General features: G+C 38.9%; 2 protein-coding genes across 3 annotated transcripts; both read left to right on the forward strand.

The window, feature by feature from the left end:
- The first annotated feature begins 1944 nt into the window (after positions 1 to 1944).
- wu:fl23c11 (uncharacterized) lies at positions 1945 to 15579 on the forward strand. Its single transcript, XM_023956693.2, has 16 exons — positions 1945 to 2454; positions 7711 to 7738; positions 7831 to 7965; positions 8218 to 8274; positions 8408 to 8517; positions 9349 to 9454; positions 9531 to 9572; positions 10228 to 10352; positions 10431 to 10493; positions 10578 to 10635; positions 10717 to 10937; positions 11394 to 11441; positions 11542 to 11593; positions 11752 to 11847; positions 11924 to 11962; positions 13772 to 15579. Exons 1-16 carry the CDS (start codon positions 2329 to 2331, stop codon positions 14575 to 14577), a joined length of 2112 nt encoding a protein of 703 aa, XP_023812461.1. The 5' UTR covers positions 1945 to 2328; the 3' UTR covers positions 14578 to 15579.
- A 2223-nt stretch (positions 15580 to 17802) lies between these two features.
- Positions 17803 to 26400, forward strand: creld1b (CRELD disulfide isomerase 1b). 2 transcript variants are annotated; one of them, XM_004070781.5, is made up of 11 exons: positions 17803 to 18083; positions 19521 to 19663; positions 19739 to 19821; positions 20099 to 20209; positions 20375 to 20466; positions 20619 to 20798; positions 20909 to 21004; positions 21094 to 21177; positions 21339 to 21434; positions 24005 to 24145; positions 25427 to 26400. In XM_004070781.5, exons 1-11 carry the CDS (start codon positions 18011 to 18013, stop codon positions 25645 to 25647), a joined length of 1320 nt encoding a protein of 439 aa, XP_004070829.1. In that variant the 5' UTR covers positions 17803 to 18010; the 3' UTR covers positions 25648 to 26400. The 2 variants fall into 2 exon arrangements, with proteins under 2 accessions (XP_004070829.1, XP_011475577.1); XM_011477275.4 differs by having other exon boundaries at positions 17806 to 18083; positions 19543 to 19663.
- Positions 26401 to 27042: the final 642 nt, after the last annotated feature.

The raw sequence follows: 27042 nt of genomic DNA on the forward strand, positions 1-27042 counted from the left end.
TTTCCCATCTTCGTCTCTCTTCCTCAGTTGTACAGATCTAAGTCTTCCTCTATTGTATCCAACTTGTCATAGAAAATCTCATACGCGCTTTTTTTACCTTTGCCACCTCCACCTTCACCTTGTTCTTGCATCTTTCTTCACTACTGTCTTCTCTCTTTTAGTGTCCTATTTCTTCTAAGCTAACAGTTCCTTATCACAAACTCCTAAACGTCTTCATTCCACATCCAAGCCTCCGTATTTACTTTCCTCATTCCAGATAACACACCAAGTGCCTTCCTCCCCGTCTCCCTGATCACTTTGGGTGTAACTGTTCAGTCATTAGGGAGAACCTCCTCATCTGCAACTTTAAATTCTCCTTAAAAGCCACACAGCACGCTTCCTTTTGCTCTGCCCTGCCCTCGTTCTCTTCATCTTCCTCACCACCATAGTCATCCTCACACCACCATCATGTGCTGTCAGCTACACCCTCTCCACCCACGACTGTGCAGAATTAAGTAATAATGTAAATATGTACTTAAGAATGAGGTTCATTGTCAAATAAGGTTGTGTAATGACATTTTACACACTTTTAAGAGCATTCTATTGCTGGTTATGATGCTCCAGACCTCTCTTTCTCAGTCTTTAAACAACAACAACAACTCAGTAATCAAACACAAGCTTTGACTGGAAATTTTTTACCTTTCTTTGCCATTGGGATTTAACATTGACATGGCTCATATCATAATAATTCTCAAACTAATAATAATGGTTTACTGCTATAGGGTTTATGTTAAAATAAGTTAATAAGTGACATGAGTGAAAGTGTGTGATTGTCTCTGGGATTAATTGGGACCTCTCCAGAATTCCCCTCACCTCCTGCTTGGTGTCAGATGGTTTTTGGTTCTTGTAAACCCCCTGACTCTAAAAACATAAAGGTGTTACATAGAAAAGAAGTGTTTGTAAATTAAAAAACTTTCCAGTAATGTGGTTGAAATCGAACGTTTCATGTTCAGGAAGTTGAAATGTGTTTGAAATAGTCAAAGGAGAACTCAACCATTACATTTATGTCAAAGGTTAACCCAGTTAGAAGGGAAGTTAAGGGTTTTTGTAAAAAAAAAAAAAAAAAAAAGAAGAAGAAGAAACAGGCGAATTTTTTTTATTGTTGTTATTATATATTATTATACATTTATAAAATATCAACATTTTTAAACATTTCATTGCCAAAGCAAACCAACAGGCTAGCATGTGCGTTTTGTAATGACACAAAAGACATTCAGTTGTGCAACTGTGAAAGTGCAGTATTGGAGGGAAGTAAACATCCTCCTCTCACCTGTTTCCCTTTTAAATGTTTGACAGTCATTTTTTTCACGTTTCATTCCCAGTAACTGCACATATCATTTCTTTTATCCACGTAAAAAAACTATGAGAGACAATCAAACAATATATATTTTTTTACATTATTGCACTTTTTGTAACCAACATGCAGATTCATGTTACATGCAGTAAAAAACTTTTAAATTCCCACTTCAGTCATTTTGTATCCAATTTAAAATAGTTCCCAGTCTACTTTTAATTATTATTATGCCCTTTTTAGCACACACAAAAAAGAAAAAAAAAAGAAAACATGTTGTTTTCTATGACAGTTTTTGCATGGCGGCAGGAGTCCATTAGAAGTTGTGGGTGGGGAGCAAGCTTGTCTTCATTTCCCATCATCCCTTTGTTTACATTCTATTTCCACTATCTCACCCCTCTCATGGTGATGAACCTAGTTGTCTTCAAGTGGATAAACAGAAATGGAGCGGAGCAGGGAGCTTGTGGCCTGCACACAGTAGCACCTACTCATGTAGGCTTCCTAAACAACATTTTTCTGTCTGCTCCTGATTCACAACGATTTGAATAAAGAAACACTCAGAAAGTAAATTTTAAGCTTAAGTTTCTTTATTTTTGTCTTCCATCATCAGAAAAATCCCACAAGAGCATGTTAAAACACAGGTTTTCGCTGGAGTGGGTCTTTAAAGGATTAAGAAATAATATACAAGATAAATATCGTCTTTGTGTGTCTCTTTGCTCAGGTTTAAATCATGTTTACTTGATGATTTTTATTTAGATGAAAGTCCTTCCTGACGGGCATAACCTGTTGCCAGGGATTATTCCTTTTTACCTGAGCTGTTGACTCACGCACTTCCCAGGCTGTCAATCATCCGGAGGGGGCGTGGAGCCGAACAGTGATTGGACGTTTCAGGGTTTTTTTTCTACTTGGAAGCGCTCTTGGAAATAAGGTGCAGCAGAGGAACCGAACACGGTCATATACGCGGAGGATAGATCACCAACAGAGGCTCGCTCGCAGACATGTCCGTGTTCCCGGGTCCGCGCGGCGCTTCCGCGCTGTGGTCGCTGCTGCCTTTCTGCCTGTTTGTGGTGGCGGACGCACTAGACGTCATCGACCAGGACCCCCCTGGGCTCACCTGCAGCCAGGTAACTTCATCAACGCTGATGACGTCACACCATCCAATTTCTACCAGCAAATATAGAATACCGGTAGTTTTTTTTTTATACTTATAAAAATATTTTAATAAGGCACAATTTTATCATTATAATGATATTCTGTTCAAAAAAGTATTTTTGAACTTTTTTCCACTGTGCCTTGTTCTTTCCATTGCCCGTGCCTAAATATAGTTTTGCATGAGCCAACATGCTGCCAGAGACTGCCATGTGGGAATCAGGAATGTCACTGTTTGTCATAAGAGAGGGTTAAGAAACTACTGCTTCCAGTAAATTCCATGCCTAAATACTTTGGAACTGTAGTTTATTTTCAATTGAAGGTTCATATCTAATGCCATCTCAAAGGGGGAAAAACGACATATGACATCAAGGATATACAGCCACTTAGTGAGTAACTGCCGCTAAAACAACTCTTGCCTTGACTTTTTTAAGAAAAGAACATAAAACTTTAGAAAGAAAAAAATACTTTTTATTATTATTATTATATTATTATTACTATTATTTTAGAATCAGAGCAATAAACTTTAGTCAAAGATTTTTGACACATAGTTGCTGGTCTTCCTTGGAAAAAAAGCTTTACACTGACTGTTAAAGCTCATTGTGAAACATGGTGGTGGAAGTGTCATGCTGTGTGGTTGTTTTGCTCCATGATTCGGGAGGACTGCCTTGTTGTTTTTGAAGAAGGTTTTCAATAATTTGTCTCTTTCTACTTAACTAGCTTAAAAATACTGTTATCAGACTTATTAGTAGTTTCTTGGAGTTTGTTTTCAATTAAAAACTTTTTAAATTAAGACATTAAACTTGTAGTGGTATAGGGGTTGTGGGTTTCAATCCAGCAAAGTGGTAAAGGTCTACAAAATAATACCAGACCCATCTCAAACTAAAAAATAGATTTACAATAAATAGAAAATGTGCAGCAGCCACTGGATTTAAAAACCATAACAAAAAACCCAAATAGGCTAGTATCTTAAAAAAACAAAACAAAAAAAACAAATGGGGCATCCCTTTATCATAGTTAAAAGTATTTATAACATCACCTCTGCAGTACATTTCAGTGCTTTTTTACATTTTTCAACCTGTACTTGAAATAGTTTAACCAAGACTTTTAACAAAAATGTTCAAAATATTTCATTAGGTGTGGTGCCTAAAGCTGATTCATTTTTTGTTAAACCATTTGATGGTTCAGTTTAAGGCAGTTCATCCCTTGTTTTTACAGTTTAGGTATTTGGAGAGATGTCTCATTGTTGTTGAATGATGTTGAAACTCAAATGTCCCCAAACAGGCTCCCAATTGCTGTTTGATCATTTTTGCCCATTGGTAGAAGTGCAAAACTGAGTGAGGTGTTTGAAAGCATCACCTGAGGTGTTCATTGTTCCACTGGGCAACACAATGCTCACCTGGAAGGTTGGGATTTATCTTTGAAAAATTTTAATTCAGAAAATAGTTGTATTTCTGAGCTTGTCATATTTCATCAAGTCGAAGCCTGTTGGGGTTTTGTGCGGATTTGGCAGCAGAACGCGCTTAGTTCAGTTTTCAAGTGTCAGGTTTATTATCTGATCCTTTGTCTTGTCAAATCGAACACCTTTTTTTTTGTTTTGTTTTTTTAGAGACATGACCTGCCAGCTGATCCCCCGCTAGTTAAATTAGCTGACAGGAGAAGAGGCTGAGCAGGCACTACGCACTCCAGTATTAAGTGGTGATTGGAAAACATTAGGGTTCTGACAGAAGTTTCTATCTAGAAGAATTGCGTGCTCCAGGCGTGCTTCAGAGGGGTCAACATAAAGTCTAACTGGCTTTTGTCCAGAGCAATGCAAATTTGTTGTTACAAAGCCAAAAGACGTGCTGACCCGACTGTGCTTTAGAAAAATATGGCATTAAATTACTATTTGGAATGTTGTATTAGAGCCGGATCTTGTTTCAATTACAAGTTCTGTGCTCGATAAACAAAAAAAGAGGCTACTAATGTACTAAAACTAATTATTGGCTTTTTTCTCCTTAAGTGAAGTGGGTAGAAGTGACTGCTTTAGTTCGTTTGTATTAAAACTGAACTGAAACCGTTGATCAGTTGGTCCTGTTACGACAGGATGTTTGAGGTCTTCCTAAGTTTATTTTCTATGTTCTACTGGTGCATTCCTCAGCTTTCTTCTGCATTTTTTAAAAGTGGCCACATTAAGTAAAGAAATGCTTGCAAATTGCCTGCTGCAGCAAGTATGAAGCTTGAGAAACAACGAGGAACGTAACCTACAAAATATCCAATTTGGTTGTAATTAAGTTATGAAATTCAGACAGAAAGTATGTGATTATTGGCACGTGGTTTGAATGATACAGAGAAGTTATTTTTGTATTTTTCTGTCAACAACAAAAATGAATATTTACACGAAGACTGAATGAGTGTATTTTTTTACTACATAACAAAGCATTGACTTTGTAGCATTGATAAAGTGAGACCACTTTCTACATGATTTTGGTGCAATAAATATGTTAATATGAGTATTTTCAGTCAGGTGTTGGGTTTTTAACACAACTTCAGCGACATGAATTTCTACACATTCACACACACGCTGATACGAGTTTAATGCCCATTATTTATTAACTGTTGTGTCCAGGAAAGACACCTTATCTCATTGCTCCATTTCCAAGGTAGTTTGCTTCAGATAACTAAATGGAGCAGCAAAACCTGCGTATTTTCAAACTGTCGTGTAATATTTACATGAAATATTTTTTTTTAATTCAGTTTACTGTTACAAGTCAAAATAAAAAACATTAAAAAATGGATATATTTTTACCTGCAGTCATTAGACCTGCCAATATCTGTAGCTTTGGAACTCACAGCTGCATTTCAAGCTCCTCAAATCAGTAGTTAACCATGGTAATATAATTTGGTCATCAAAATAAAACGATTACTTGGATAAAAATTCACTTAGATGTCAGCAAATCATGAATGCAAAGTTTCAGAATTTGGGAAACAAAAGCTTTTGGTTTTAACAAAGCACAAAAAATCTTTTACTGTTCCTCTGAGATTTTTCATTCTGTGACCCACAGGCATTAGCAGTTATTGCAACAGAGTCACTCAATGTTTTGCTGTTAATCCCCAAACATTTTTATGAGCAACCTCAGCTTTATGGGTTGTAGAAAAGGCACTCTTAACGTTCTCTATATTTTCCTCAATATTTCACTCAGTAGTTGACATGTTCATCTACTGAGTGAACATGTTGTGCCATATGCAGTATGCAAATTCTAAGAATGCAAACATGCCTGTACTCAAAGGGAGTGGATGGACTAGGGCTGAGCATCAAATTCCGAAATAAATCTAAAGGGTCATAAAAGTTAAAAAAAAATTAGGGACAGGTTTCTCATGCGCACGAGACAGAAAATCATGTGCAAGCGCGCCAGTTGATCAAAGCTGGTGTATCATCTTGCTGAAACAAACCACATGACTTTAGAACTCGCTTTTGGTGACGTTCAGGGATGACATAACCGTGAGTCTGAGCGAGCAAAGCTGCAAGGTTTTTGTAGGCAGGTCAGAAAGTAAAATAAAAAGCGCCTCACGTAATGTCATTTTCAGGTAACTGACTGAAAAGGTTTCCTGTGCAAATGACCACTTAGTTTCTTATGTGCACCATTGACTGTTTTTGAAAACTGGACTGAGTAACTCCTCCCCCCTGGCATTCCAGATACGAAGTACCTGCTGGCTCCAAGAAGAAGAAAAATAAACAGCTATTATTCAGCCACTATGTTTGTCTGAACAACCGTTCTTGCTCTGCTACCTTTTTTTTAACACATTCTTGTTAATCCTAATTTATTTCATCTTTTTTTTTTATTGCAAGTTATTCAAGTTATAAACTGGCCCATCAGATGCCTCGTTAAAAGCGTTTGATGCTAACCTCGAAACCTTAGTTTGACAAATTTTCCCAGGCCCACTTTCGGCGGTAGAGGTGTAGACTTCCAACAAACTCACTCCTGATTGGCCATTGAAACGTTGATTCAGACCAACTGCTTACTAACGTATCGTGGAAAAATGACGACTGAATTGGCTTTATTTCGGTGAGCCGGAAGTGAACAGTTTACTATGGATGACATTACACTTACTTGGTTCAAGTCTTAAACAGTCAATGGTGCACCAGATTGTTTCTCGAGCGCACGAGAAACCGGTACTGAATTCTATGTCACTTTAGGGGGTCTGTACCTAACAGTGCAGGAGCATTAATGTATGACAGAGGGTTAAAACATTAAATAAAAATAAGCCTTTGAAATAAAAAAAGAAATCCACATGTGATTTCAAAAACAGAGTAAAAATGAGAAAAGTCTTTAGAACCAGAAGCAGCTTTTCTCTTAAGACACATGTAAGTTAAGAAATTCAAAACAAGAAGCAAACTTTGAGGATGTGAGTGCATCTAATGGGATATAGTGAACATTTGTTTATGTCTCTTTGTCTGCACTTGTACACATAAGACTAATTAAAGTGTCAAAAGATGCTCTAAATGGGTTTGCAGTGATGTAAAGATCTGAATCTCCGTGTTCGAGATTTTCACTTTAAGATCCTGACCCCTTTGACCCATGAAACAATTTTATTTTTGTACATTTCAGCTCTCTTCTGAAAAAAAAACAACCAACTTTTTTAGAGGGATTTGGCATAGTATAGGATCGTCACAAGCCCTTATGTTTCTTTGCACGAATGTGTTCATGAGTTGCTTCCTCTTTTGCATGAAACATTTGCTTACAGGGGGTCATTTTAGGACTTTGGCTCTGTTAAAAAAAAAAAACTAGGCTTTTACTGTTTTTATTTAAAACTGCAGCTGCCAGGACCCAGAAACGGAATTTTACAAATAAAAGTTCCTCAGTGGGAAGGGGACTTAAGGGTCTGTCACCGTGGATTTGGGGCTGGCAGCTGACACGAAGGTTTCAATGAAAGGGAACCATTGTGAAAGCTCTCCTGTTTGTATTTCTCTGGCTGTTTTTCAAAATACCCAAAAATGCGACACGCCCCATGGCCGCGAAACATAAAAGTGTACATGGTGTGTTGACAACACAGTTTGCAATTTGCATTTAATGAAAATTAAAACAGACTTTCTGTTCTGTTTGTAGGTTCTTATGCTTGAGCTGAAAAAAACATTTTTAATGTAATGTTTAAAAAAGAATGGATTAAGTTTATGGTACTTGAATGAGAAGACTGGAATATGAACAAAAATGATGAGTCAATGAAATCCTTTCAACATTTCTTTTCTGCAGGGCCTCATTCACTGCAGTTTAGAATCAGGTAACTTATGATTAGTGCTGCATATCCACAAAATATTGATTATGTTTTCACAATGACATGTTTGTCTAATGCAGAAGTCTTTCATTCTGCAGAAAACCAGTTTTCTGTTGCATTGCCTGATCCAAACTCTGCGCTGGATGTGGCTGAAATGGAGCTGAAAGCTGCTCTTTGCCGTTCAGCAACGCAAAACTATAAACCCTGCCTGCTAATTGACCTCACCCTCCAAGGTATCCATCATCTTTGACATTGTGGCTTAAAATTACAGAGTGGAAACTTTTAGTTTCACTTTAAATCTCTGCTAATAGCCTCATTTATACTCCTAAATAACAGAGTTTTTTTATTTTTTATTTCTGCTTTGCCTTTAATTACATTATAAGAACTTGGGTTTTGTGGTTGCTAAATTCCTTTCTTTGCTTGTCACTGTTTCAAAACAACTTTTTTTAAAGTAATCTTTAAAACATTTCTACATGTCTTTGCAGAGGAAGATGTTTTAAAGGACATTTCTGAGGGGTCAGGTGATGACAATGAAGAAAGAGGTATGAAAAATGAAAGTTTTAGAAAGAAGTGGCTAGTTTGAACATTCTTACTGAACAGAAATTGGACTCGATCTGAAAAAAACAAAACAACCCACCTTGTCGCACGTCTTTTCTTTTGCTCCCCTCATTACAGTTTTGGTGAAGGTGTGCCTCAACTCAGTTGCCACAACTGTCTGCAGGGCAATTCGGTTCAAACCAGCGCAAGCGATACCAAACCAATCATCCATCCAGAACCCTCTTAAGGTAAAATATTATTTTCTCTTTTCTTTCATTCAGCTGAATGATGTGCCTTTAGCACCTTAACCTGGAAGATTTAATAATTACTCAAAAACCTCTATCAGAAAAAGAAACTAACAAGTAACTGACATAAATGAAAGATTGATGTGACCTGACATAGTTGAATACATTTGAAACTACACTCACTGGCCACTTTATCTATTACCAGGTTGGACCCCATTTCTGCCTTCAGAACTCCCCTAGTTCTTGGTGGCATAGATTCAGCAAGGTACTGGAAACATTCCTCAGAGAGTTAGGTCCATATTGGCATGACAGCATCACACGGTTGCTGCAGATTTGTCGGCTTCACATCCATGTTGCCAAACTGTTTGTCTGTCCGTTTTTGGACCATTCTCTGTAAACCCTAGAGATGGTTGTGGGTTAAAATCCCAGCAGACCAGCAGTTTCTGAAATCCTGAGACCAGCTTATCTGATACCAACAACCACGTCACATTCATAGTCACTGAAGTCACCTTTCTTCCCCATTGTGATGCTCGGTTTGAACTGCAGCATATGGTCTTGACCATGTCTACATGCCTAAATGCATCAAGTTGCTGCCATGTGATTGGCTGATTAGAAATTTGTTTTAATGAGCAGCTGGACAAATGTGCCTAATAATGGCCAGTGAGTGTACATGTGAATCATTTAAAAAAAAACAAGATTGGGTTTTGCTGTGTGCTATTTTTAAACAAAGTAATTTTCTTCCACAAGCACTTGTAATGTTTGTTTGACTTTTGTAAACCACTGTGGAAATAATGTAAAGAGTTCATGGAATGATTACATTTCCTACATATGCAGCTGCTACTGACAGAGCAAGTGGATTTTGGCATTAATGTTGTGGTGGTTGCACAATCCAAGAACATGTACTTTGTCCAGAATATCACAATTCCACCGTTAGAAGAAGGTAAGTGTGGAAACTTGATAAAAATAAAACAAAATCGATATTTACATTGAACATTTCCTGCTTTTTTTCTTTTCAGTTTGTTCCATGAACCTCAGTGAGAATATCACTTTATGTGAAGGTAGGAGTGCAGATTCATTTGCAGTAATGAAATATAATTTTTTTCCAGGTGGCTGTGATGTACAACTTGTGTTAAAATAACCCTAAACAGCAGCATTCTAAAAAATGGACACCTATTTTTGAACAAATTCATCATCTTTTGTATAACATGATTGGGACCTGTGGGTGTTCTTAGAGAATAGGGGTTTGGAAAAGTTGATTTCTATCTATATCTCTCTGAAAAATCCTCATCAAGTCTTTTAATTGAAAAAATGGAACCTCAATTGAACAGACATTCCATGTGTGTCTTAATCAACATAGATCATGAGCACTAATGCAAAGTTTTCGTTTTTTATATTTATTTTGCCATGACAATGTTGCTACTGCAGATTCCTTGCAGTAAATCTTGATCCCTTATTTAGATTAAAATTCAATTAGGCTAAAATGTATGTTGATTTTTTTGTCTGGCCCCAACCCAAATGGAATAATAAAAATCCCAACCAATGTGGAACAAACTGACTTTTAAACATTGTAGAAAAAATAAAATATTGGTCTTTTTTTCTGTTTTTCCTTAATTTTTGTAGCACTTTGAGTTGAATTGGGTTATGAATTGGCATTCATAGATAAACAGAATTGAATGCAAATTGAAAAATGACTGTGTAATATGTCTGTCTCAGCTCCCCGCATTGTAGTGGTGTGTGAGCATGACCGAAATCAAATCCGACTGCAACTGAAAAACACTAATTCCGAAAAGGAAGAACCCTCCGTGCAGATGCTTTGGAATAAATTGGGTCTCATTTGGGTAAGTTGGAGCTAAACTGTTCAGACATTATGCTGCATCTGCAGGGCTGTCTTAACACTTTTGTGCCATCTTTCTCAGCCCGAAGGCGAGAGTGAGATGACGATAACATCCGATGACATTGCACCATGCTTGTGCTTTGAGGTAGCTGACACGTTAACTGACAAGACGTGAAGCAATATATCACTTTTTTTTTAAACCGAAAAAAACAAGAGTATCTGTTTGCAGCTGTGGTGGAAGGGAAAAGACGTGAGACGAAAGTATTGCCCTTTTGAGAGGGATCCAGGTACATGAGTTGCACATTCTCATGTCAAGTTCAGTTTGGCTTATTTACAGCTGTTCAGCTAAGCACTGTTTCTTTTGCTAGATGCCCTTAAAAGAATGCTGCCACATGTGTCTCTGGCTGTGGTGGAGTCTCAGGTAAGAGACAGAGGCACAGCCCTGACTTGGAATGTCACATCTCCCTGTGTCCTGGAGGCAGACCTGTGGCTCTGCACTAAAGACTTTGAAGGAGGTCACTGTAAGGAACTGATTGGCTCCAGACAGAAGCTTGGGGGCGGTTGGACGGCTGGACGTGGTGCACACTGGGTAAGAGGGAGGATTCGCATGGTGTTTAAAAAATAAAGAAAAGCATTCAGTATGGTAACCATACAGCCATATTTTATTTTCAAAAGAACTAAGAGTTGCAGATTTCTGAATGTGTACACTGAACGCATTATGTTTTGCTCAAAGCAGAGTTACTTTACTGACACTAAATTCAAAGACAGTTAACCTATAACCAAGAAGTTATTGCACAATACACCAACAACCAAACAAACTTGTTTTTAATGATCATGTATGACTAAAAAAACAAGACATAGGAATGACATCTTTTTTTGCAGCAGTTAAAAATAACAAATTAAACTAGGATGAAAATTTGTTGTAAACAAAATTTAGTTTTTAACTTCAGAATAAACTGTGAGCTAGTTTTCTGACCAGCAACTGTGTATTTAGAGTATTTATTTTCATAGATTTCTTTTTTTTGTTCCTTTCCTTTTTTTCTAGCAAGTAGGGGACTTCAATGTGTCTCGCCAACCTCTGATCTGTGTTCAGGTAACATTAAAGGATCATTTATTATGTGTTACAAAATTCAACTTCCGCTCAAAGTAAACATACTAGCTTTTGCCTTCTTTTTATATGTGATTTTCTTTAGATGAAGATACATGGAGTGGAGTCAAACTTTGAACCCCAGTGTCCATTTTCAAGTAAGACTATTAATTATTGTTCACACCATTTGCTAACAATTTTTGAAAAATGATTCAGGAGTTATATTCTAAACCTATATTATCTTTAAAAACACAACGCCCAAGGATTGTTTTCAGAAAATCGTTTGTTTGCTGTAAAGTTAAATTTTTTCCCCCAGAATCTCGGGTGAGATGGATCCTTCCTCTGCTCATTGGATTTCCACTCATGTGTTTAGCCATACTTGGAGCTTACATTGCACAAGGCATCCTGAAAGGTAAGTCGTTTACTCAGAGTAATTAAAAAGAGTCCTTTTCAAATGACAAAAAGGGGAACTTTGTTGTTTGTTTTAGGGTACGTTTGGAAATGGTTGAAAGAAGATGATGTGAAAGGTAGGAGAAACTTCTATCTGGTCTTGGTTCCACACTGAGTAGACACATTACATTTAGGAAGCCATATGAAAGGAACTCTACACATTAAAAGATCAAAACTTCACTGCCAATGCATTTGTGCTGAAACGTTTTACTCTGCATTGCACATTAGGAAAATGCATCTAAAACAGACATGTGGACAGCATTCATCCTGTCTCTTGTCTCTCTAAAGGCTTACATTTTACTAACTCGCTCATCATCATAGGAACTGTCAATGTTTGTCTTTTACATCAAGAGATAAGCAGATTACCTTGCTAGCCCGAGGACACATCAAACTTGGGAATCAAACTATGCAATACATTGGTAGATTTACAGAAAAATGACTAACTTTATTAGAGTAGGTGCAGAGGTTAAGCTCCACCCTTTGGTCGTGTTCACCCTATGCCCCCTTACTAAAGCGCTTCTGGTCTAAACTGACCATTGTGTTTTCACTGCTCTCATTTTTTTTTTTGTAGTGATACATAATTAGAACAGATAAGGCATTTCATTATGAAAACAGAAATCAGTGACAATCGCGTTTCACACACTGCTTCAAACCGTGTTATGGGGGAACGCATGACATTTCTAAGGCGCGGCTGGTTTAACCACGGTGGAGCAAACAGTGGTTCCTTGTCCGCGGACAGGGCTTGAGAAGCACGTTCGCGTGGACAATGCTGCCCAAGTGGACTCCGATCCCTCGAGCGGGAACCAAGTACCCGGTAGCAGGTGCCGTGGTAGGACAGCTGGGTCAGATGGGCGACTTGGACTCACTTCCAATTGAGGACGCATGTGGGCCGGCCCTGGGTCTCAATAAACGCTCATGCGGGCCAAAGTGGAACTCTGCCAGGGCCAGCAAAAGCCCCGCTGCGTGCCAGGAGAAGAAAGAAAGAAAGAAAAAAGTGCACTCATGTTATTTAACATAGGGACTAATGTTTCAGAAGATGTTCAATTGGCCGTTCTTCATGTCAATCAAGTGACGCATTACACCGTGAGGGTTAGCTGACGATTTGTTTTCTCAAAATATATATTTATTTTTTTGTTATGTCATCTTTGATGGCCTGCGATCTACCGTCACATCCTTCGACATAATGAGCACCCCTGATCTGGAAGATGTGGTTCACGCAGTCCGTTCTGTAGGAAGACATTAAACACTATTTTATCTGGAAGTTGGTTTACGTGAGGGACAGGAACAAAATAAATGAAAGAAGTGATCATTACTCAAGTGTGGCAATCAGGTGTAAAACACAATATTTATAAGGGTTTTAGGTTGTAAATCAATCAAATCTGACCCATATACGGCCGGAGGGTTATTCAGAAAAAAATGAAAATGTGTATAACTTGTAGGGTTGGGAGGTCGAACAGCCATTGAACTGCAATGACAGATAACATTTTCTTTATTAAAATATTCAGTTCAGTTTTATGATACTTTATAAAAACAAGTTTAGAATATAAAAAGGTATTTTACATTCAGCAATTTGCAATTTGCTCTTTTAAAAAAAGGTGAAGGAGCCTCTCACTTCACATTTGTTTATTCTGTGTTCATGATTATTTCTGTCAACCTTACAAAGTGTAACATATTTAGATGTACAGTAAATGTCTGCTCCTAATAGTGTTATTTAGACATTTTGCTTTGTATTTTACTACATCCTTCCCTGTTTCTGAATCAGTTAACTTACGTGTTTAAAAGTTGCTTTTTTAACATCATTTTTGTGATGCTTTTTATGTTCAATCACAGGTTTTATTTGTAGTTAAATTTTTGCGATAAATCTAATCAGTTTTTTTCTGTGCCAGGTGCTGTGGGTGGTGGCCACGTGGTTCTGCTGTACCCCCCCGATGAAAATGAGCAGGATCTGCCGGGTCTGCTGTGTCAGCTGGGCTCATCTCTGCAGGCTCTGGGCTTCACCGTTTCTCTGGACCTGTGGAGCCAGGCGGAACTCAGCATCCTTGGCCCTGTGCCGTGGCTTCACTCCCGCTTGGACCGCCTGCAAAGGCAAGGGGGCAAAGTAGTACTAGTCCTGACGCAGGTGACTTGGACCAGAGCTGAAGAATGGGGAGCCCTAAGCTGCAGCAGAAGCACTCCAACGGAGATTAACAGAAGTAAGGAGGAGAACCCAGCAGGAAGCTCCCCCACTTCATGTCACCATGCAGATGTTTTTGGAGCTTCACTGAGCTGTATACTAGCTGACTGCTTACAAGGCCGAGCTGGTGAAAGGTTCATGCTGGTGCAGTTTGAATCCCTTCCACCTGAGCCTCCGGGTAGCTTCAGGCCACTGCCACAGCTTTTCCGCGGCCTGCACGTGTACAGCCTTCCATCGCAGAGTCTGGGTTTTCTAACAGAACTGGCTGGAGCTCAACGAACTGCCTCTGGTTCAACCAGAAGAAAAAGAGCTGGAGGGCTCAGGATGGCGTCACGGGCTCTGGCACAAAAGCTGTCAGGGTTCACAGCAGGAACAAATATTCTACAGCTTCCTTTGATGCCTCAGGGTTGTGTGGGAGGACAGGATTTGGGTGAAACTGTGCCTCTAAATTCATGCCTCATTACTGACGAGTGCGGCCCTGACACCAACCCTGTTGTCAGAGAAACTGAATGGGCCTGACAGCTGGGGAGCGGGAGATGAGGAGCTAGTAATGAGGAAGGAGGACTTCATGTGATGTACTGAAAGACCCTTGGAAGGATTGGAATCAGCTTGTTCTTTCGATCGTTGCTTGTTTCATGTGGATGATCAATTGAAGTTATGTTCAGGTTTCTGTCTGCAAAATCAGTGTTTTTTTTTGTTGTAATTAACATTAGTAAAAGTCATTAAAACTTAAGCTACTAATATGGAGAAACAGCATCACAATAATTAGAAAACATTGAAAAGATGGCAGATCTTATTAAAAAAATGTACAATTTTGAGATGAGCATATTCAGAGGCTCCAGGGATTTACAAGCTACCAAAAAACTTAAAAAAAAACAAACAAAAAAAAACTCCTCCATGAAGTATAGACATCTGCAAGTGTTCTGCCTTTGTGTGTTTTTTACTTGAGCCAGTGCGTGTTTTTACACTTTTACATAACATTCTGTATATACAGTCAGGACCATAAATATTTGGACAGAAACACATTTTTTTCTAATTTAGTTTCTGTACATTACCACACTGAATTTTAAATAAAACAACTCAGATGTCATTGAAGTGCAGACTTTCAGCTTTTTATTCCATAGGTTGAACAAAGAGATTACCTAAAAATGTGAAAAACTAAAGCATTTTTTAACACAATCCCTTCATTTCATGGGCTCGTAAGTAATTGGACGTAAGTGAAATCACTGAAAACAAAATGGTCATTACTAATATTTGGTTGAAAACCCTTTGTTTGCAATGACAGCCTGAAGTCTTGAACTCATGGACATCACCAGATGCTGGGTTTTCTCCTGAATGCTCTGCCAGGCCTTTACTGCAGCGGCTTTCAGTTGCCGTTTGTTTGTGGGCCTTTCTGTCTGAAGTTTAGTCTTCAACAAGTGAAATGCATGCTCAATTGGGTTCAGATCAGGTGACTGACTTGGCCATTCAAGAATATTTCACTTCTTTGCTTTAATAAACTCCTGAGTTGCTTTGGCTGTATGCTTTGGGTCGTTGTCCATCTGTATTATGAAATGCCGCCTAATCAGTTTGGCTGTATTCACCTGGATCTGCGCAGACAGTTTGTCTCTGAACACCTCAGAATTCATTGGGCTGCTTCTGTCCTGTGTCACGTCATCAATAAACACTAGTGTCCCAGTGCCACTAGCAGCCATGCACGCCCAGACCATCACACTGCCTCCACAGTGTTTTACTGATGATGAAGTGTGCTTTGGATCATGAGTTTCTCCACGCCTTCTCCATACTTTTCTCTTGCCATCATTCTGGTAGAGGTTGATTTTGGTTTCATCTGTCCAAAGAATGTTTTTCCAGAACTGTGCTGGCTTTTTTAGATGCTTTTTAGCAAAGTCCAATCTAGCCTTCCTATTCTTGAGGCTTATGAGCGTCTTGCGTCTTGCAGTGTACCCTTTATATCTACTTTCATGCGGTCTTCTTTTGATGGTAGACTTGGATATTGATACGCCTAACTCCTGGAGAGTGTTGTTCACTTGGTTGGCTGTTGTGAACGGGTTCCTCTTCATCATGGAAATGATTCTGTGATCATCCACCACTGTTGTCTTCCGTGGACGTCCAGGTCTTTTTTAGCGTTGCTGAGTTCACCAGTGCTTTCTTTCTTTCTCAGGATGTACAACACTGTTGATTTTGCCACTCCTAATACTGTAGCAATTTCTGGCATGTTTTTTTTTTTACTGTTTTCTCAGCTTAATGATTGCTCCTTTCACCTGCATGGAGAGCTGCTTTGACCACATGTTGTCTGTTCACAGCAAAATCTTCAAAATGTAAGCACGAGTCCTCTAATCAACTCCAGGCCTTTCATCTGCTTCACTCAAAATGACATAACAAGGGAATTGCCCACACCTGCCCATGCAATAGCATGGGAGTCCATTGTCCAATTACTTATGAGCCCATGAAACGAAGGGATTGTGTTTAAAAAATGCTTTAGTTTTTCACATTTTTATGCAATCTTTTTGTTCAACCCATGGAATAAAAGCTGAAAGTCTGCATTTCAATGGCATCTGAGTTGTTTTATTTAAAATTCACTGTGGTAATGTACAGAAACTAAATTAGAAAAAATGTGTCTCTGTCCAAATATTTATGGTCCTGACTAGATGTGTGTTTTTACAATAAAAAGTTTGAATATTAAAAGCAGGTTTTTAACAAGAATCTCCAGTGAATTTTTGTTGATTCCAACTTTTCAGTGAGACATGCTGAGCTAGGTTTATACTTGAACCTTGACTCATTTTGAGTTTATGAAGAAAAGACTAAAAGAGAGCTTAAAATAGACAGCGAAGTTTCAAGGTTTTCTAAGGTAAATGCTCCTTTGCTCTCCAGGATTATGGTGTGAGGTGATTAGTTTTGCCATTGTTATTAGTAACTCGGAACATCCATTTATTCATTTTCAAAGCAGCTGAATCCCTTTGGGGTCACTGGGTTGCCAGAGCCTTTCCCAGCCACTGTTGGGTAAAGGCAGGGTATGGATGAATGATACTTTTATTAACCCCATGATCGGGAAATTAGGTTCAAATTAGTTTTTTTTAGGTACATCTTGTACACCTTAGGTACACCTTGGACAAGTCCCCAATCTGACACAGGGGCAACTTTCAACATTTAGTTGTAAATTTTGCGTTTTCCATCCATCTTCCTAAGCTACTGAATCAATTTTTGAGTCATGGAGTAACCGGTTACTATTGGGTACATCCTGGACAGGTCTGTTGCATGACCAACCTGCAACACCTGATGGTAAAATTTATTACATCCATCCATCCATCCATCCATCCATTTTCCCAACCCCGTCTCCAGTTTGACGCAGGACCAACTTGCAACATTTGGTAGTTAAAATTAGCCATTTCCTGAAACATTCCTAACAAGATATTTAGGATTAAGTTTTGTTTCTTTGTTTCATTTCTTCAGTCAGACAAGAGGAAGATAAGATTTTTTTAAAGCATCAAATGAAGCTTTTAATTGATGTTCACAATTTGGTATTTCAGCCTACATTTGTCTTTAAAATCACTCTTGCATAAAAACTGTCATGGATTTTTTTTTCTTTTTTTTTTGTTGCTTAGCATTAGAAGATGCGCAACAGAAAAAAAAGTTTTGGGTAAGGAAAGCAAAAAAATGCAGCAACAGTTTGAATCGATTAAATGGAGGTGGATTCGTGGGGAGTGGCGTCTTCCTGCTGGATCCGTTACTGTAGGCATAACATGCAGTGCAGAAAAGACTGGAAGCTGTTCACTCATCCCATCCCCACGGTGTGCGTGTGTGATCTCTCCATCCCACTGCAGCCTGGATGACAACTTCCGGTTTCCAAGTGCTCTTTTATCTCCTGAGCCTTTGGTATTCTCTGAGATGATTCCGGCTTTTAGTTTTGGGTGAAACTAATACAGAGGTGAAAAGAGGGACCATCCGACCGTGGATGTGTGAGCCTGAGCGGGCTGTGGATCGGACAGTCATCGAGGGTGCAGCGGAAGTGGCGGTGCTCCGGAGAGGTAGATGACAAATGATGAATGGAAGTTACAAAGCTGGGGCATTTAGAGACACATCTGAAACAGACTTGTCGCTGACATTAAATGTTTCCAGCAAAAAATGTATAGAAAGCCGAGCAGACTCTAGAGATGAACGTTAGCGTAAGCTAGCGGCGAACTGCTGACCTTCTTTAGCCGGATGCTATTCGGCTAATTATTGTGGTGCTGATGCTGCGCTAAGGCTAAGCTAACAATAACGCTACCCTGCGTCTTTATTTTCTTTTCTTTTTTTTATTTAATTATTATTTTGTTATTTTAAAACAGGGTCAGATAAATAAAATAAAATGCCACGAGTTTAATTTAATTTTAGAATTTGTTGCAGACAATTTAACTCTTATTAAGTTAGTTTGACAGGACAGCAGCTGCTAGCTTAACCAGCACTATCTTATTCAGCATAAACTCTTTTTTTTGGGTTTATATTTGATTTTATTATTAAAATAGATGAACTAATATTATTATCCGATTGCAGCGTTAATTGTCAAAGAATTATAATAACACAAGGTATTCAAATATAAAGTGTGTGTGGGAATGGATAAGAACAATGAAATACATTACATTTCAAAATTAAACATCAAGACCTTTTTTAAAAAATGAAAAGACAAAAACTCGTTAAAAGAGAATTAGAGACCTTTGTGTTTGTAGACAGTTCTAGAGTCAAAGATAGTTGTCATATTAGATTTTAAGGACCCACTCCGATGGGTTTTTGGTGTTTTTAACATGCCCTTTGGGCATTTTTCTGATGATGGAGGACATATATATTGAAAAATTTAAGACTAAAATTGCATATCTGAGTATTTTCTTATAAAAGATTTTAAGAATCAGGAGCAGAGGGAAAAATGCTGTTTGAAAAAGATTGTATTTGTGATTGTATTTGCTCGGCTGGCCGCAAACTCACTGCTCCACTCCATTCTGATACATCCACTTGAAGACGACTAGATCCATGAACGTTTTCCTCGTCTGAGCTGGCATGTGGTTCAAAACTGTACGGCTGGATAGCTCCAGTATTGCTCCCCATTATTGTTTCAACCATTTTTTTTAGTTTAGGGTTTTAAACTAATCATTTGGTCTCAGTTATGGGGAGCGGGGTTGTTTTTTATTTTACAAAAAGTACCACCTACAACTCAAAAGTCAATTTTTCTAATGAACTTCTGCTGCTCTCCAGAAACTTTGTCCTAAAATATATATATATATATATTTTTTTAAATTTTGGGCTAAAAATGGCATAATCATAAGTAAAAGACCACTAAGAACACTTTGAAAATGGATCAAATGATTTTTTTTGGATAGGTATTTTTAAAAGTTTGCTTTCATCAAACAGTCATCTGTATATTTATCCATCCGTTTGTCCATCCATCTTTACAGTAGAAGTAACTGCATTGCCCTATGCTTTTCTGTGTAAAGTGTGTCTGCTGACTGTATTTAGGATCATGTGGGGGTCCTGGCCCTTCCTTCCTGCTCTGATGCTTTTCTCCGAGCTTTCTGTGATCAAAGTCCAGACGGCACCATGTCAGACCTGCAAGAAACTCACCGAGAGTCTTATCACGGTACAGCAGTCAACTTACTGAACCATTACTTGCAAGTAGGATTTGAATTCCAACACCGATGGTTTTTGTTGGAAGGGTTTGGAGAGGACAGCCAACAAAAACTTTGGAGGAGGTAACACTGCATGGGAGGAGGAAAAGCTGGCCAAGTATGCACGCAGGTAGGAGGATGCTTGTTTCTTAAAACTGCACCTATATTTTACATACATAAACTAATGATTCTGTATTAGATTTACCCTAAAGAAAATTTACATTTGGGTTTTACGGGTGCTTTTTTTTTGCTCAGTCATGCAATGACTTGTGCAAATGATTAAACAAATGAAAAGTGTTAGAAGCCGGCTGAAAGGCTGCAGCATTTTTAATGGTGTAGTTATGGATGAGCTTGTGTTATTTTGCTTCTGTTGCACCTTTCTAACTGTTAACTGCTTCTTCTTTTAGCGAGACGAGGCTGCTGGAGATAGTAGAATCTGCCTGTGAGAAAGCAGATTTTGAATGTAACCGGTTGCTGGAGCAGATAGAAGACCAAGTGGAGACGTGGTGGTTCCACAGGTAAACCTGATAAATCAAAATGAACTTGAATCTAATCTCCATAGGAATTTGGTTGGTTTAAAATTAACACTAAAAAATGAACATTCATTTTAAATTTTTTAGTTAAGCTACTCATGTGATAGTTTTATCTTGATGTCCCTGCTATAACTCTTTGTTCTCTTCTAGGCAACAGGAGGCCCCGGACCTGTTTGAGTGGCTGTGCATCGAGGAGCTGAGCCTTTGCTGTCCACCGGGTCGCTTTGGACCTGAATGCAAAGGTAGGAAGAATCGTGTTGTCTCATTAGTGCAAATATATATGATCTTACTTTAGTTTCAATGTTAAAGGTTCTTGTTTTAATACACAAATCAAAGTACATAAATATGCTTAGTTTTAAGGCTTTGGTTTAAAGAATTCCTGCTTATCTAACAGAGTGTCCATCGGGGCCGGGTGGTGTGTGTGGAGGCCTGGGCCGATGCGAGGGGGAGGGCACCCGCCTGGGAGATGGAGAATGCATCTGCGATCCAGGATACTCTGGTCAGCTGTGCCAGAACTGTGCTGATGGCTACTACAGAGAGAAGAGCTCTAACGACAGTGCAGGAGCCTGTGCAGGTACTTCACATCCTGACACCAGTGTTTGCATTAAACCAGTTTATAGATATATACAACCCACTATCAATATGTATGTGTATTTATTACATGAAGGCTTTTGATCCTTGCAGCCTGTTATCGCTCATGTAGGAAATGCTCGGGCCCAGAGGACTACAAGTGCCTCGCCTGCAAACCCGGCTGGATCCTTCATGACAACAAGTGTGTGGGTGAGTGTGACTATAGGGGTCATTTCATTTCGGCTATGCCAAATACTGTGGGAATACATATTGTTTGACTGGGTTTGCATTTCTCGTAGACATTGATGAATGTGGCACAGAGCTGGCTCGTTGTCCTTCCAACACCTACTGTCACAACACAGAAGGATCTTATGAATGCAGAGGTATGTTGAAGTTTCTCATAAATGGGCCAGGACCAATCAGGAAGCTGGAACCATTGTTTTCCTAATACGCTTCATTAGTTAGAATATACACTGCTTCATTTTTTTAATCCTTGTTGCACAAAATGAGCGTGAAGTGTTGACGGTTTAACGTTTGCTTTCAGGCTGCGATCAGGCATGTGTGGGGTGCATGGGCAGCGGTCCCGCCCGGTGTAAGAAATGTGCACGCGGCTACAGGCTGAAGGGAGCCAAATGTCTCGGTGGGTTATAATTCCACATCTTTCTTTTAGTCATGTGACAACTTTTTGTTTCTATCATGGATAAATAAGCTAGCTCAGGGGTTGACAACCTTTTCCACTTCAAAAACCCTTTTGGATTAGTTTCCCACAGAAATTAAAACACAGGGAGCCGCAACACCCTTTGGAAAACCTGGTGTTTCCAGTGAGTGGCAAAATTTCCCTTTTTTTTAAAGTTCGTGAAGAGATGTTCCTTTTTTTTATTCCCCTTTCATTTAATGGGTTCCTATTTCCCCAGAGGCCACAAAACTAGCAAATCTGTAGTAATTAATTAGCAGTTAATCTGCTTCTCCAATAAGATTTTTGTCAACAAACAACTTTTAATTCTCATCTCGATCAGGAAGTTTTTGGGCAAAAGCTTCGTGTTTATTCTGGAATGTCTTGCCACATTTGAGACTTCGTTATTTGCTTATTCCTCATTACATATTATTCATACCTTTAAAGTCGCTGAAAGCGAACAAATCTTCCCAGGTGCCATTAAACGTAGTGCTTTCTTCAGGAACTTCAATTTTCTCCAAATTCTCCATCGTTGTCCTACCTGGGTTGGAACTTTGTTGGGATTACACACGGGGAGTTGTGGTGATGACGCAGGATGATAGTCACATAGAACTTTACTTAGAAAATGTCTACATTTCGATTTTTCTTTAAACCTAATAATTAGCCCGTTAGTTTTTTGTTTTGTTTTTTAGAATTATTTTTATGAACCTTTTCTGTTTACTGCTTGCCGACCGTAGTCGTCAGCATGGGCGGGGGAGCCGCTCCAGGGACGAACAGCTCGCCTGGTTCCGACCAGCTCCTGGTGAGCTAGCTGGTGCTACCCGGCAAACTGGTGTTGATGGAAAAACTCACTTTGTGTGGATGAGCTAATCTGACTTTATATCAGTGCTAAGAATTGTTTTTTCACACACTACCAATCAGGGTGCAACTACATTACAGCAAAACACAAAAATCCTCTTTCCAGTGAAGGTTAATTAAATTAACCATTTCTGCAAGTCTTTCAACTTTACTTGATTATTCACAACATCTGTCTGCAGAAAAGCTGAACTGAAACAAACTGTGGTTCCACGCTCTCGTGAGCTTCAGTTATAATTTTGCACTGCTGTAAGTAGCGTGTTGCATCAAAACTGACAGGAAAAAGGCAACTAATGATGGAAATCTACCTAAATTAAAGTGATTCTTACAGAGAAAAAATAAAGAAAGTCAAGGTGGCGGAGAATACAGTTTCTTTTTCCATGAAGAGGCGTTTAGAAACTCAAGGAAACTGACAGGAAAAGATCTGTCAGACCCAAGATGAAAAATGACAAAACAGCTGCATGGTAGGTGACTCACAGGTGAACAGGTTCAAGGTTCACACTGGTTGAAGTAAGCCAGTGTCAACTTCACCTCTTGAGCAGAAGGTTAACAGGTTGAGTTGCGGCAAAAAAAAAGCATCCGAATTAAAGAAAAAGGTTTGCTTGGGCATGGAAAAACGCCACCACTAAAATTAGTAAAACTGGTAGAAAGACCAATAAATCAAATTTGAAATCCTTGGTTTATCACACAGACTCTTAGAAAGATGTCAAACAGGTGAAAGGTGTGTAATCTCAACTGTAAAACGTGGAAAATGTTTAGCTGGAATGAGGGTCGTGACGTCCAAGCTCCGCTGGACTATAGAAGATCAAGTCGGTCAAATTGTAAACATGGAGTGTGCAATTCAATGTCCAGACTGGAACCCCATCGAGGTGGTTTAAGGTGAAATTAACAGAAGAGTAAAAGCACAGCAAACTAAAAGTGCAAAGTGGAAAGTTCTGCAAAGAATCTGAAATGAATTTTCAGAACAATAATTCATTTCTGATGTAGAAAAAAATGCCACAACTGTACTTCACTGTTATATCTTTATAAAGTGCCTACTTTTAATGAAATATGTGTATAAAGTACATTTTGGTCTATAAATTGATTCCATGACAATTGCCTATTTATGCTGTCTTTCCATTGCAACATGACTGAATACTTTTTCAATCAGAAACTAGAAACATTGGAGTGTATTAAAAACACCTGACCTTTTATTTTAAAGTCATTGTTTACTTAGACGTGCGCTTTTAAGCTGCAAGCACATTCGAAACCTGTTGAGTGTTTTTTTCATTTATATTTGATTATAACTATATTTTTATATAGTGCTGTGTTTGCATTAGATTGACTTCTAATGAACAATCTTAAATGAGGGGGAAAGGTTGTTTTTAGTTGTTTTCTTTCATCACTGTGTGCTGAAAACAGTCATCATCAAACAACATCCTTATAGTGTTATTAACAGTCCTATTTCGTACTTTCTTTGATTTACTGTTGCACAAATTGTGTAATGACTCAATTCAAAACTGTCAACGAAACTGGGAACCACACAAAGCAAAAATGTCTGAAGCAAATGATGAATGAATGATTGACTAACTTTAAAATAACTTTTCCACCTCTCCAATGAGGGACTTCGGTGTATCCAGTTTGACTCGATAACTGCCTCCTATCAAACAGCCTGTAACTGTTTTCTTTGCTTGCTCACACAGACATAGATGAGTGCAATGAACGTGCGATAGCATGCCCAGGCCTCAACGAGGCCTGCATCAATGAGGAGGGTTCTTTCCACTGCGACTGTGCCGATGGATTTATAAGAAGGGATAGCATTTGTGTGGAGAACAAGCCTCCTGGTAGGTTGTGGTTGGGCAACATCGATCTATTTTTTGTTTCTCTTTAGGAGAATTCACCCTAGCATTCATGTAATGCTCATTATGATGACAACCTTAAAGATCCACTCGGATAAAAATGGTGTTTTGGATGTTTTTAACATGATCTTGTGGCATTTTTCTGACGACGGAGGACATGTCCATTAAGAAAATTAAGCCTAAAGTTTCAATTCTGAGTATTTCTTAATTCAAGTTGTGAATTGGGCAAAAAAAATGCAGTTTGGAAAAAAGGAGCATATTTTTGGGGTAGAAAACATGCGGGGCGGCTACAAGGTCCTTGCTCCGCTCTATGCCAATGCAACAACTTGTAGTCGACTAGATCCATGTGCGTCTTCGTTTTCCTCATCTGAGGTGCCATCTGGCTCAAAGCTGTATAGTTGGATAGCTTCAATCTTGCTCGCTTAACCCCTGTGCTATCTTAGATGACTCCACCCTTGCATTGACGTGTTCTCCCTACCATGACAAAGGTGGATGAAGGTGGAAATATTTCATATAATCCATGGACACCAGTGAAGATCACAAATCTTTGAAGAAAAAAGGTTCAGAGCACTGTCTAGTGGGTCTAGATGACCCAACTCTCAATGTTAAAGTGCCTAGGATAGCACAAGGGTTACAAAGATGGCTCAGTTATGTGTGAGGTGAAAGGGGGCGGGGTTGCTCTGCATTGGTGGTCCCGCCCTCTCATGCACTCCTGGGGCTTTGCAAAGACTTTGTTCTAGAAAACAACAAAGGATTTTTGATTTTTGGCGCAAAACGGCATAATCAAAACATAAAGATCTACGGGAACGCAGAAAATGATCAGAGTGGGACTTAAATGCTGCTGGAAAAACACAGCATGCTTGACACATCTCATCTTCATTTCCAATGAAAGCTGACCTCATTCTTATGTTTAAGACTAGACTAAGAGTACAGGTTTTACTAGCAATCACTGATTCAAAAACATCACTGTAAACTGCTTTATTCTTGTGTTTGTAAATTGAAATAATAGCTTCACATCACATTTAATCTGTGCTGACAGATAAAGAAAGATAAAGAATTCTTTAAAGACGAGCTGACAGGAGTTTATTGTTTAATCTTTATAGCTACTGATAGACAAAACTGTTATGTCAGAACATACAAATCAAATACCTTTCTAAGTTTCATCACATCAACTGTAAAGACCTGTTCTGATAAGGAAATTGGATTTGTCTGCGACGTTATCATGACTGTGCAGTAAGATCTTTTTCTTTGTTGTTTTACATCCAGCTGGTCCTGAGAAGGGTCTCTTTGATGACATGACTGATGACGAGGTCCTCGTGCTGCAGCAGATGTTCTTTGGCGTTGTAATCTGCGCTTTAGCGACCCTCGCTGCTAAAGGAGACATGGTCTTCACAGCCATCTTCATTGGAGGAGTAGCCGCTATGGCTGGATACTGGCTGACGGAGAAGGGAGACTACATGCTGGATGGATTTCTGAAGGGACGATAAATCCCTCATAAGCATAAAATGAGCTCGTGAAGGCAGAAAAAGAAAAAACACTCGATGCAGGGAAGTGCTCGTTGCTTGTCTTTCAGGGATTAACATGCGACTGGAGACTTACCTAAAAGGGCTCAGGCAGGTTCTTGTACTTGTCTTCATGAATTGGATTTTGCAGGATAAAGTGACAACTCGAAGAATATGGCGCCGAAGATTTTAAAGAGGAATACTGAAGCACCGATGCACTAAAAGGAAGAAACTAAACTTCAGGTCTCTTCCTCAACCCTGTGGGAACGAGGCCAGCTCCAATTCTCCTCCTGATTGTTCGTCGTCTCAGCCGTTCCCTGTGCTGCTCCAGAAAACTCCAAAAGTCCTACATGTGTTTTCTTTTTTCCATTCTTAGAGATAGCGGTCATCAATGACTTTTTACCTCCTTCCTGAATGCTGCTTTTTAGTGAGAATGCATGATAAGAGAATATATAATTAAAGACACTGTTTTAATTTATTGTTTACATCATCATAGACTATTTTCTTTCTGTATAGCTGTGGTAAATGTGAGGAAACGTGCAATGGGAAGCTCCATGCTGGATGATGAAAGCCATTTTCTGTTGCCTTTGTTGATAAACTCAATATTTATGCTTGTGGATTTTAAATCAGTTTTTGTTGATTTATCATATCTCTGCGCATAACCAACTCACTTCCCCAGGGGGACAATTCATTGCAGAAGTTTGCTTTACAATAAATACATTTGCCTGAAAAAAAAAACCTTCCTAAAAAATTTGAAGTTTCTACTTTTCTTTGCAAAAATCAGTGGGAAAAGGTCTTGATTGTTCTTATTTTACTAAGTAAACACTTGGATCTATCATCTTTCTTGTCAGATGCCTTTCCTGACCCCCCTCCCCCACCCCCCTGTGTTGATCCAGACTTGGGACGGGCGCATGAAAGCAGTGGGTTGTGCCATTTTTCTGTTTATATTATTTACTGAATGGCATCTTTAAAGGTTATCTGGAAGATCCAAACTAACTTTATTACAGAGAAAATCTGTAATAACAAGTTAAACACTTTGGATTAATGAAGGGATCTAAATAAACATTTTACTTTTTCTAATAGTTTAAAGTAATGGTTATAATACTGAAATTTGTGAAGTTTATTTGCAACAAGAAGAAAGTTGTTAGTTAAAGAGAAACGCCGAAGTTTGACATGGTCTAAGCCAGGGGTCGGGAACCTATGGCTCGCGAGCCATATATGGCTCTTTTGATGGTCACATGTGGCTCGCAGACAAATCTTTAATTCAAATTTTTTTTCTTCATTAGACCAGTCCTTCTCGTGCGCGATGCGATGGCAGAGGCGCGCAGTAGTAGCGGTGCCTCTGCGCAAATCTGCGCCAGCACTAGTATAAGTTTAAAA

This window comes from Oryzias latipes, chromosome 7, assembly GCF_053564925.1.
Source record: "Oryzias latipes strain Hd-rR chromosome 7, Olatipes_Hd-rR_3.1".
NCBI lineage: Eukaryota > Metazoa > Chordata > Actinopteri > Beloniformes > Adrianichthyidae > Oryzias > Oryzias latipes.